General features: G+C 39.3%; 1 protein-coding gene across 1 annotated transcript; it reads right to left on the bottom strand.

Annotated features, from left to right (window-relative positions):
• Positions 1-242: 242 nt before the first annotated feature.
• LOC307128812 (inactive all-trans-retinol 13,14-reductase-like) lies at positions 243-5,165 on the bottom strand. Its single transcript, XM_079820794.1, has 12 exons — positions 4,527-5,165; positions 4,106-4,406; positions 3,830-4,012; positions 3,490-3,731; positions 3,198-3,393; positions 2,910-3,107; positions 2,497-2,616; positions 1,791-1,929; positions 1,584-1,693; positions 1,312-1,478; positions 1,058-1,214; positions 243-815 (listed from the first exon to the last, which is right to left on the bottom strand). The coding sequence occupies exons 2-12, from the start codon at positions 4,263-4,265 to the stop codon at positions 670-672; spliced, it is 1,818 nt and encodes a 605-aa protein (XP_079676920.1). The 5' UTR covers positions 4,266-4,406; positions 4,527-5,165; the 3' UTR covers positions 243-669.
• Positions 5,166-13,010: the final 7,845 nt, after the last annotated feature.

The following is a 13,010-nucleotide window of genomic DNA, read 5'->3' as shown; positions in this document are numbered from 1 at the left end:
CAAGGACAACTTGAGCAGGACGTTTCTCAGTGATACGCTACTCAGTTTGAGGTACATTATAAGATGCAACTGTAATTCTTGACCATAAGCATTAACAAATGTACGTCCATCATCAAACCAATGTGTATGTTTCTAAATTCTGTGTATATTGCACACAGAATGGCAAACACTGGCTGTCTGGTCATTTGTTTATTTTTAAAAGGAGGAGGACCAAAATAGTAAATTATTTCACAACACATTTTAAATGGCATCATTATCAGGTTTATTACAATGTTGCTATAGTAAAGAAAACTACAACAGAATGTGCAGCACAATGGACAAATGTACATCAAAAGAAATGGTACTAATCTAGAACATTATATGCATGGAGAACAGGTCAATACATTACAGCAAACATTCATTACATACAAATGTAAAACTGAGTTATTCAAAGTCAAGCTTTGTAGACTATTTAAGATTTACCTTGATTTTATAGCATTTTGATCCCTAATTAGAGCAAGCATTTGGTGTCACTGAATATATGAGGTTTAGACAATGACACTGACAAGCCCTCAGTGTTTGATCTTCTGCTTTAACATATTAAAAACATACTAAAATGGGAATTAAATAGATTAACAATTGATACATTCATCTGAGTAGCTACTCACTGTCACTTATTCTACAGTTTTCTCACTCTAGTTTCTTGGCTGCCTTCCTCTTCAGTTTCTTTTGGAGGAGCAGAAGGTCAACATACAGACAGTGATCCACAACACTTGAAGCACAGAGAAGACCACCATGCAGAGCACCAGAATACCCAGCAGAGAAAACATCTTGCCCTGAGATGAAACACAAGAAAAGACATGTATAAGTACATTACACAAAATATGGCACTGTCTAAATCCTTTGATGCACAATTAAATATGCAATGTTATTGTAAGGCTCTCTGAATAATTCTGACTGCTCAATCATGGCATTAAGTAGTCCAATATTTTTGGAATAATGACAGCTGATCCAAGAAAACTGATTTCATAGCTGTGCTCATATTCTAATGCCTTAACACTCAAACTTGGAATATTACCTGACAGGTAGAGGTTCTTGACGGGAGTGTTGCACCTGATCTTGGCAATGTTCAGAGGTTGGCATCTCTCCAGACTGTGTTCTGCAGACAGCATGGACCCATATGTGGCCCCCAGCCCATGCATGTTGAGGGGACTGACTGCATGCAACATCGCCAACTACAAATGGAAAATAAACACAGATCACTTACAGTTTTCAGCTTTAGTACAGTTTGGTTATTAAGCAGCACTCAAATATGACACAAGACAAATTCACCTTCTCTTTCAGCTTGGGGAAGTGGACACAAGCCCAGTCAAAGAGATGATTAGCAAATCTCATCTTGTATTTTTCATATTCTTGTCCTCTTTCAGTCTCATTGATGTTGTTCCACTGGCCAAACCACTTTGGATTGACCATAGTATGGATCACCATGCGCGACTGCCCTAAAAAGCAAATATAGATATTGACAAAAAAACTTTTTTTAATGGTTCTGATTGTAAAAAAAAAAAAAAAAATCTTAAGAGATATAGAAAGGACATATGGGAAACCTGGGAAGCGGGTACGTGAGGTGGGATCCTTTGCAGAGGGGAAGGAGAGATACATCATGGGGATGTTATCAGGAGCATCCTCCTTGTCTGAATCAAAGTATTCTTCCATCCTAATCATGAACACATATTGTTATGGTTTATTCTCCTCACTGTAAACATAAGTACTTTGACAGCATTGAAGAGTGACAGATGGACTTATACACTTACATTTCATCCATGTTGTTGCACTTATAGAGTCGCATGTTGGTAGAGGAGATGCCCAGTTCTTCCTTAGTGGCATTAAAGCCTGCAAACACCTGGAAAAAGCCTTTGCCTGGTTTCATTATATGAAGATAGTCTTGGATCCCTGAAAGGAGCAGGAGATGCATGTGTTACGCAGACCATCGCATGACCATTTAATGTGCTGAATGGTTCATAACTCTATTTCTGTCAGGATCACTATCGTCAAAGTGATAGACAATTAGCATATAGTTTTGGCAGTATGGTTCTGTTCTGGGCAAGAACTCCCTGCCCATCCATGCAGCCTAGCATTGATAAAAGCAGGGAGAGCAGTGATAAACCCCCCTAGGGTAAACAGAACAGAAGCAACGATGTATTGCAGATAGCATTAATATCAATATTAAAATGTACAACCTAATTCGGGAATTTAGTCTGATTCAGGGGGAATCAGAATGGCAAATTCTGACTGACGAAAGGAGGAGCTGGGGACGGAGGCGGGTAATTAGCTCCAGAGAAACGCGATAGCAGCTGATAATACTGAAGGAGCTTATATATATGCATGCTGTGATCTGCATCGTATTCCTATAAGTAGACTTGATCAGCTGACATTCAGCTGATGCGAGCTTGACTAACGTGACCTGCCAGAACTAACGCTATACGCTGGATTTGAAGTTGCAGATGTTAACTCACTTACCTGGATTTGCCTGGATCTTTGGAGGCAGAAGCTTCTTGAAGGTGGTGAACATGCCAACATTTGAAATTATCACAGGAGCCCGAACTTCAACAGCTTCACCCGCTGTCTCCACAGCCACTCCTGGTCAGACAAAAAAAAGAAAAAAAAAGAAAGAAAAAAAGGAATTTTGAGAATGCAAAATAAGAAACAGAACTAGGTTTATTTAAAATGTACTGAAATGTTAATTCACACCCACAGGCCTCAAGCAGTAAAGTAATAAGTTAAATCCACTAGTACCAATCACCCAAACACATGGGTAATTGTTTCATCTATCTGCTATTACTGAAGCCAAATCTGTATTGGAGAACCCATATTGAATTCCAATGTGGCTTTTGAATGCCCATTGTTGTTTAACAATCAGACCACAAACTTACCATATGCATTTTGTTTTCCATCAACTAGAATGCTGGACACAGGAGCGTTGACCAGGACTTTTCCTCCATGCTTCTCCAAAACCTGGATGATGTGGTATGGGATCTCACTAGCACCACCCTTAGGATAATACACACCGCGCTTGGAGTGGTGCAGGACGAGGGCATCAATCATGCAACTGGCATTTTTTGGTGGGACACCTTCAGGAGAAAAACAGTGATTCTAGTTAAAACTTCTCAAAGAATGCAGGATAAGTTTAAAATAACAAAATGGACATTCTACTCGCTTACCATAAAATATTTGAGAAAACACAGTGAGGAGGTCGCGGTTGCTGGTAAAAGACTTGACCATGTCTGTTGTACTGGTACGCGAGTATCTGAAAATTGGGGAGATCAAGTCAGCGATTCCACTCCACAATATGAAGCGAGCAAACCAGAGTGGGACCATCTTCAGCATACAGAGCAGATGGATCTTCTTGGAACAGATCTATGGGGAGACATTCGTATTTAATTGTAGGGCATTGTAAGGCCATAATCTGTTAAGTTTGGTATTTGCAAAAACTTGAACAAAATGATCAAATACCTTCATTATTTTGAAGAGCTCCTCTACGGCTTTAGTGTCATTGGGAAACTGCTTCTTAAGATGAGCCTCCATCTGCTTCTTGCCGCTGTAAATGGTGTATTTTTTGCATTGAGTTCCTTTACCAATAACAACTGTGTCCACATGGGAATCCTGCTCAGCGAAATGCACCTGGCCATCAGTGATCAGATCCAGTGCAACTTTCAGGAAGCCGTTCTCATGAAGTTGTCCAACATAATGGAAGCCTTTATGACAACAGTACATCATGCAATTATTAAAATGCATTGAGCATTTCATCAAGCAATCATTTATACAGCTCCATGAACATCGTTGAGGCTCTTACCACAGTCAAACTCAAAGCCTTTCACATTGAAGCTCTTACACAGGCCTCCTGCCTGCTTGTCTTGCTCCAACACCAGGACTTTCTTTCCTAGTTTGGCTAAAGTTGCCGCTGCCGTCAAACCACCGACACCGCTGCCAATCACGATGACGTCCAAGTTTCTGGGCACTTCAAATTCATCAAATTCTGTAGGTTAAGAAATGAGAATTAGTTAGTAGCACACATAGTTGTGTTCAAGTTGTTTTACCATTCAATCCTACTGAACAAACGCTTACTTACCTTTTTGAAGCACTCTGTTCTTTTTCTTTTCATCTATAGCTAATGAGCTTTGAGGACTGATGGGCGTCTTGCACAGTCCACTTCTCTTGCCGAAAATGTACCAGTATGTGCCACGACCCCAGTCCATGAGCCATTCAGTGAAGAGCAGAAACCACCTCATTTTTAGTAGCTGGAAGAAGATGAGCAGTTGAAGAGTGTTCTGGAAGATTTGCCCTCTGTAAGGTGATAGAAGCTCAAGCAGTGTCTCTTTCAATCCCAGGAGTCTAGTGCTGATAGTTGAGTGCAGACCCTATTTATTCATCTAAATTGTGGGTGGAGAGAATAAACATGTTTGATCAACACTGGTGTACCTTGACTCAAGCAGATTCACAATGTCAATGAATGCAGATTTCTTTTGTTATCTTTTAGGTAAATACATCACCTTGACTGTTTGTGTTGATTTGAAGAAATGTTGAACTCATCAGCCCCCAGTACGCTGGAGACAGATCTCAAAACAACAAACATCAATCCATGAACTTTCTCAATATCACTTCATCTGTACTTTGTTCAATTATTGTGAATCAAGTGAGCTGTAAGTGACAGATAAGCAAAGACTGCATTCATGATACTAGTGTCCTGCAGAATCAGGCCTGTCTGGGAAATCAAATCAATGTTGCTGAGGACAATGGCCAAACTGTTCTTCCATATGCTGGAATTATACATGTAACCAAGTTTGCCATGTCAATCACTGGACTGGTTATCCAAGCTCTGGGTTCATCCAAAAATGAAAACTGCCCCATGATTTACTAACCCTCAAGTCATCCTAGGTATTTGACTTTCTTCTCTCAGACAAATGCAATCAGAGTTATATAAAAAAAATGGCCTGGCTCTTCCAAGCTCTATGATGGCAGTGAATGGCTGTTTCTGTTTTGATGTCAATAAAAGTGCATCTATCCATCATAAAAGTGCTCCACAAGGCTCCAAGAGTTAATAAAGGCCTTCTGGAGCGAAGCAATGCGTTTGTGTAAGAAAAATATCAATAGCTAAAACTTTACAAACTAATCTCGAACTTCCGCTAACTGTCGTACGCACGTTCATGAGACACTGGCATTCCAGCGTATGACGTAGGTGTCAGGACTTCTGAAACGGAGGACCCAGATGCAAAGTGAACAAAATTTATTGACAGGACAGTTCAACAAGGCACAAGAGGGTAGTGGAGGAGTGAGTCCAAACAGCAGGGCAAATGGGGAACAATGACAGGACAGATGAGGGTGACTGCTGGAACCAGCTCCAAGATACAGGAGTTCGAAGAACCTCCGAGGACTGACCAGGCCAGGTAGATGGTAGTGGTGAAGACAGGGCAGGACCAAGCAGCAACCTCCCGCAGTTTCTCTTGAAGCCAATACGGAAGTGACATATACTGCAATTCATCGACTGGCCACTAGGGATAGGCTCCAGAAGGGAGCAGAATATCATTGAGCCCCATGTTAAAATGCCCAAATTTACAGCAGATTAAAATGTGTTTACAGCCTGGTACAAATTGTGGTTTTGGTCTGTACGGCTAATTTTGCGGTTCATGACAACTGTGAGGGGGGGGGTGAATTTTCTATAACTCATTCGTTTACATTATATAAAGTATTAAAGTCCTGCATAATTAAGGGCGTGGCCACTTTGAGTGACAGGTGGATAGCCATTTATCTGCTGTCTGTTAGTCATCGCGTCACTTCAGCTCCGCCCACATCCCACCTTCTTGCCCCTTTTCTGTTTTCCGGGAGTGACGCGCTGCCAAGATGGCAACGGCCATCTCGTCCATACTTTGCGCTTCAAAACTCCTCATCAGAATCCTATGGGTGACGTCACGGACACTACGTCCATATTTTTTTACAGTCTATGGGCAGGACACAATGAAACAGAGATCCGTACTTGCTGCTCACTTTGCTTGTCAGACGCTTCAAACCCCCAGATCTTACTTAAAGGTCCTGTTCTTCGTGATCCCATTTTTCAAACTTTAGTTAGTGTGTAATGTTGCTGTTAGAGCATAAATAATACCTGTAAAATTATAAAGCTCAAAGTTCAATGCCAAGCGAGATATTTTATTTGACAGAAGTTCCCTTTCAAAGCCTACAGCGAACGGCCGGTTTGGACTACATCCATGTACATCCTGCTTTAATTACGTTAGTAGAGCAGTTTGTCGACTAACCTCCGCCCACAAGAATACGCGAAAAAGGGGGCGTGGTCTTGTTGCTCCCTCGTGGAGAAGAGGAAGCGCTGCGTTCGGTTCGGTTTGTTTCGGTTCGGTTCGGTTCGGTTGCGTTTGTCGCCATGTCGTTCAGACGCTGTTATTTTCATCTCGGAGTCAAATCATCTTTGTTTGGCCTTCAGGGGCTGTAGTTTGAGCGCGTTCATCTCCCCGTTATGGTAAGAGGCGTGACCTTTCCGGGCAACGTGAGCTAAGCTGCTGTCGAATCACAACACGGGAACCGCTGGCACAATCAGAACTCGTTACGTATTTCTGAAGGAGGGACTTCATAGAACGAGGAAATTCTCAGGCCGTTTAGAGGACAGTGAAAACAGCAGTATACAGATAAGTAAATTGTGTGAAAAATACTGTGTTTTTTTACACATGAAACATGAACACATGTTATATTGCACACTGTAAACACAATCAAAGCTTCAAAAAAACACGAAAAACGGGACCTTTAACAAGTCCTTGTTGCCTCAGTCTGGTTGATGGTTTTGTGAGGAGAGTGCTATACTTTGAAAGTTAAACAATATATTACATTTAGATAAAATTTATTCGTCACTATTTATTATATTTTGTTTGTTGGAGTTGTGTCTTTGTATTTTGGTAAAATATTTGCCTTACTGTCATTCCTACTGTTACACAAGCACTATCACTGCCAAGTGTCATAAGCACATTTAATTACAGATGATCCTATCACACAATGTCCTTATTTTGTGTGCGTGTGTGTGTGTGTGTGTGTGTGTGTGTGTGTGTGTGTGTGTGTGTGTGTGTGTGTGTGTGTGTGTGTGTGTGTGTGTGTGGAGAGAGAGAGAGTAGGCCTACATTACATCTTATTGAATCATATAAGCTCATATTATATTTAATTGACACACTTTAATGGGTAAATTAATTTATTTACTGGAAACATTAAACACAAACATATAAAGCTTTTATTTGTACACATAGCATTGAAGCAATGGAGTGTGTTGTGGTTGCTTCATCTGACAGAGCTTCTTCCACAGACTTCTGCCTGCTTTATTTTAAATAAGCACCAGATGGCGCTGTTCTTGACACTCTCGAAGCTTTGAATCTTTTCCCGAAACAGTCAGGGTAAAGCCTCACTGCTTCATGAGGCTTCATTTCCACATCCCTACTAAATCTAGAACTGACTTGGCAAGATGAGCGAGCAAACACTGAAAACGAACATAGGGCCTACAACAAACTAGCAAAGACAAGAGGGAAAGGAGCTCAATATAAAGGGAATAGCACATGAGGAACAGGTGAGCACAATTAGTGAAACGAGGACTAAACAAGGTGGCGTGGTAACAGGAAACAAGGAGGCGGGACAAGAGGAACACACGCCAGACACAAACAAAGACAGAGCCACGTGCTTAGACACAACACAAACATAGAAACATTAAACAAGGACAACACAGACAAGACTGTCTGGCCAGAACCATGACAGTAGGACACAGAAGTATCGCGAGAGTGAGCAGCGCAATTCATAACGCGGTCTGGATGGTCCTCATGCATTAAAATAGCGAAATATTGAGAAATATGCACTTTCAGTGAGTTAAAAATTGTTTCTATAGTGTTTTTGATGTGCGGATGGCTGTGTATTGTGTTGATTGACGGCGATTTCTGTCGAGACGCATGCAAATTGTATCAACGCAATTCTCTCCAGTCAATTCAATATCAGTGTAACATTAAGATTATTTTGTGTATAATTTGATGTGAACCAGTGTTATTGAGTTTTGTTCACTTTCATTGATTCCCAAAAAGTGTTTATTACTCATTTACATGTGTTTCATTGAAACGAGTACAATGATGAAGTGTTATTATATGTCGTATGTCACTTTAGTAAATCTCTATAATACTACTGGTATATTAAAATTAAACTTTGTATTTCACTGAGACCATGTCCTGATTGTCCTTGGCTTGTACTAACTACAAATTTTAAATCCCTAAGCTTAGAATGATGATCCTTCTATACTCTTTGGGTCATGTTGCACATGCTACCGTTGCTACCAGTGAATTTTTTTTTTCTTTTCTTCCCCAAACCAGTTAAACACAAATCCCACCCAGCAATGATTTTGTAGGTCAATTTAATCGCACCGTAATCTGTGCTTGCATAGTCTGATAGATAGCATTATTGGTTGTTTCAACAAACAAAAGAAAGCACTATATTTTCACTCATAATTGCACTTGCAGGTATATGTACGACTGCTTTTGTTACCAATACCAACATTACATAATGGGCCACAAGAACAAAATAAAGATACTAAGAGAAGCACTGGTTCAGATAATTGTGTGAGTGGGGGTTAACACTGACTCACTGGGACTTTTGAAGCGCAGTCTCGGTTCATTCTCCACTACAAGGCACACATGTTTTTAAACAGAATTTTGATTGATATATGACCCTATTCTCTGAATGCATGCCTAACCAGTCTGTCACTTCTTGCACTTGTCTTTGCAGTTTCAATTCTATGAAAGATTATGGTGATTGTACAGCATTTAAAGTATTTAATATACTTTTAGAGCTTATAAAGTGGACACTACTATGTTTTAGGAAACCTGTAAAGGAGACAATCAATGTTGACAAAAATTGAGCCCTTTCTTTTTAATATCCCTTCATCTGCACTTAGATCAATTACTTGTGATTAGTTGTTTCGTTTAAGTCTGACTGTTTGTACAGAGATAAACCGGCACCACTCATTGTTTGTGAAACGGGACAGAGCTGACTATGCAAGACACTATGGATAATGCAAGGACATTATCCAAACTATTATTTCAAGCACTTTCATTCAGTCATCGACACAAGTATGACGGGAATCATCTTCAAATTCTTAGAGTTAGCAGAAACATTATGACTGAAAGGAGTTTCAGAAGTAATGGCCATACTTCTCAATAGATGGTGCTATTTCCACAATTCAGAAACATGCAAAAAAAAAAAAAAAACTTGCAGAAAATTGCCAAGTTAATTCAAAAGTATTTATGCCCCATTCAAAATTTTCCAACATACAACATTTCAATACTGTAACTTTGGAAAGTGTTTAGGGGTGCACTAACTTTTTTACCACACAAGAAGATGTACAAATCAATTAAAAATCAATTACCTTTCATAGTGTGTCATTTCTGCAAAGCTCAACCTCACATATAAAGGTCATGAATAGTGCAAATCTCACTTATGACAAACTGATGTCTGTTGTTTGCTTATTAGTGCTTATTAATTCTGAAAAAAAAGTTCCCTGTTTTGAGCTTGACAGGCAGATTGTTAGTTGACAATGATCCACTACAAATAAAAGCTTTAAAGCAAGTAAAAGCTGTGAGGTATACAAAAAATAATGACTGTTGTCAACTAACCTTCAAACACTCTCCCATCTACTGTCAAGGAATATATATATTTTTTTTAGTAATTACCCTTGTATGGTTTAATCAAAAATATATGTATAAAAGTAATTTCTCAGAAAATGCTGCAATAGTAGACATGACTGGTGACTGTCAACAGCCCTCCACCCACTTTTTAAAATATATTTAGCATACAACACTAGCCACTTCCCTCTTTGTGGTTTAACTTCCTTGTTCAGAAACTGGTCATCGTCATTTTCTAACCACCACACAAGCCGGCAATAAGTGATCTAGTTTAGGATTATTTAAAGTTAAACAAACATGATCCTGTATCAGTATCACTTTCATCCATCGTTTTGCTCTGAGTGTTATCTTTATCTTGCATTGGCCTGCTGAGAATTTTGCCATTCAAAATTCCTAAAATGAATTTCAAATGTTCCTTTATTTTCAGAGAAAAAAGACTATGGGAAAAAATTTGTAAACCAAAAAGACCAAAAGGGCCATAAATAAAAACTAAGCTGCAAATATTGGCAAGTTAAGAGCCTCCACAACTTTCTAACAACAGACAAAAACAACAACACAGTGATTTTCAATCCCAAAACCACCAAGTGGGCATGACACAGAAGTTGTGAAAGTCTTTTTCTTAGTCTTATTGTGACATATCCGAGTGAAGCGGCTTCTGGAATGAGAAAGATGTAGGTATTAAATGAAGGTATGCCAGTTTGCAGTCAGTTGTGGAGGATTTATAGCCCCACCCTCCACCAAGACACGTCATAAAGAGAATAGACTTTGTTTCAAGGGGGAGGGGACGTTAACGTTTTTTATTAAATATTAATTGGGCATATGAATTATAAAAATTAAGTGCATGCATAAATCCTTTCTAATAAGCACTGCAACATTGAGCAAACGATGGATTTCATGGTGACTTTAATGACATTTTACAACATACACAATATTTTGATTACCATTGTTCTTCCAGTACTCATCTAGGAAGTATAAATCCTGATGCTAAAACTCACGAGTTCCTCATTGTTTTTTTTTTATGAAATACAATTTGGTGCAGTCTTTAAGACCATGTGGCTGCAACTTAAAGAGAGTATTACCTATTCAGATCCGGCACTGATCAGGTGGTCTTTGCAAGAGTCTAATTGGCACATCAAGTTGTATTATTATTAAAAAATTAAATCAGACATTAGTTATAAAAACATGCAAAATAACATTTTGAAATGTAGCTGTGAGCAGCAATTATCAAGGTTCAATTGGTTTAAGGCCTTTAAGGACATGTGTAAAAAGATATTATGCTTTATTTAGCAAACCTCTTACCGTCTCAATCATAGATGGAAATTACCATTTGCAGCCAATACAGGAAATTTACCATATGAAAAAGTTTCATATTAAAGTTTTTTATCAGTTAACTTATACCCTTATAGATCCTTCTTCCTGCAACCCTCTGTTCAGCAGGCAGCAGTCTCACTCACTCACTCTCTCTCACACACACACACACACTACAGCTCTGGGCTGGCTGACGTGCCCTGACGTAAACTCACAACAGACGAGCTCCCACTACCTTCAGCTCATATCGGTTTGTGGAATATAGGCTATAGCTTTATGATATTAGGCCTAATTGTTCAAAATCACAGGTGTTAAACTCAAGTTTGCTATTATATTTAGCGTATGAAAATATTTTTTTTGTGTAGAGATGGCCCGCCATGCGCCAAAGTTCTGCTTCTGCAAAGAGCGCACTGACACGTTCTATAAATAATATGTTCAACGCGATTTTCATGTAATGTTATTCATGAATATGCATGTTTCATGTGGCTATTTGAAATAGCCTAATTGAAATGTTAAAGTGGGTTATTTTGTATGTCCATATATCCACTCAATGTTTTCAGGCTGCTTTTGTTCCAAGCGACTTTTATTGGCAATAAACTGACTCATTGATCGCCTAAATTGATCGCATTATTTTCCGTAACATAAGCTTATAGTTTAATAGTATAATGGTCGACTGAGGGTCCGTGTAACGCTTCACAATTCAATTTTCAGACCATATAGTGCAAATGCAAAAATTAAAATATTGAAACAAACGTCCATTTTTTCCATTTTCTCGGTTACTTCATCAGTGGATTTTTGCCATTTTCTCTCCTTTTTTCAAATTTCCTTTTGCTAAATTATGACTTAAGAAATTAGCTTTTGAATAAATTGAAATCTAACCAATTTTATTTTCCTTCTATTTTTTCCCCCAATTTACGTGGACTGTGCCATATATAGCGGGGGGAGGTCGCGGACTGTTTTACATCGTTTATGTAGGCTATAGCCTGCGTGCACGTTGAGAAGGAACTTATAGTTTAAAAGGCTAACACAGAGGACGCCATAGTTTTTATTGTTAATAACTGTGCTAAATGTAGAATTCAGGTCTGGCCATCGGGAGCAGCGGGCAAACCGGTGGCCTGGCTACTTATTTCGCCCGCTGCTTTGTATTTATCTATACTTATTTGTTATTAGTGCACGCACACACACATACACACACACACACACACACACACACACACACACACACACACACACACACACACACACACACACACACACACACACACACACACACACGTGCACACACACACACACACACACACACACCTACTTTATTATAGGCCTATTGATGCATGCCTCAATGTACCCATATGATTTAAGGACTCGCCATTTGATAATTAACGGCTTGTAATGAACCGAGTTAATGACTGCTAAATTTAAGGGCACGAGAAGATGTGAGAAGCAGTATATTCAATGAAAAGTTCATGTTGCCGTGGAAACGAAGAATGATGATCACTCAGTGAAAACAATAACATCGGCAAAGGAGTTTATTTAGGCCCAAATATTTTGTATGTTTGCATGTAGGCTAGGCTAAGATGTGAATAAAAGCTAACAAAAATTTGCCGAACTTTATAACTTTAACAAAATTATAAAGAAAGAAGAAGTGAAAGACAGTCACAGACATAGGCTACCAATTCAGATAGATTTTAAACATTAATAATAACTTCTAATACAAGAAGAAAAAGTGAAAAAAAAGAGAGAGAGCATTTTCTTGTGGTGCCCCCCTGAGCACTTGGTGCCCTATGCGCAGCGCGTGATGCGCGTAATGGGAGCGGCGGCACTGTGCATTTGTCACACTTCCATGTCTGAAAAGCAGAAGCAAGCTCAGCGTAAAATAGACTCTTCCGCTGCCTGTATCAGTGGCAGTGCCCATAGCACGAAAGTATCGTAATTTATTGATGTAGCCTGCAGTTCATAACAGCCACGGGTAACAGGTGCCATGGACCGCTCATGTTCGCATCAGTGGTATAACTTTAACCTAGA

This window comes from Gobio gobio (genome assembly GCF_949357685.1).
Source record: "Gobio gobio genome assembly, chromosome: 7".
NCBI lineage: Eukaryota > Metazoa > Chordata > Actinopteri > Cypriniformes > Gobionidae > Gobio > Gobio gobio.
This window is presented reverse-complemented; position numbering and strand designations above follow the sequence as displayed.

Bases quoted from the DNA above. Each gene is read 5' to 3' on its own strand.
- LOC307128812 (XM_079820794.1), bottom strand. From the start codon at position 4,265: ATGAGGTGGTTTCTGCTCTTCACTGAATGGCTCATGGACTGGGGTCGT. The intron at 3,394-3,489 runs GTATTTGATCAT...GTCTCCCCATAG, and splicing joins AGCTCTTCAAAATAATGAAG to ATCTGTTCCAAGAAGATCCA. The intron at 1,479-1,583 runs GTTTCCCATATG...TTTGCTTTTTAG, and splicing joins CTCACGTACCCGCTTCCCAG to GGCAGTCGCGCATGGTGATC.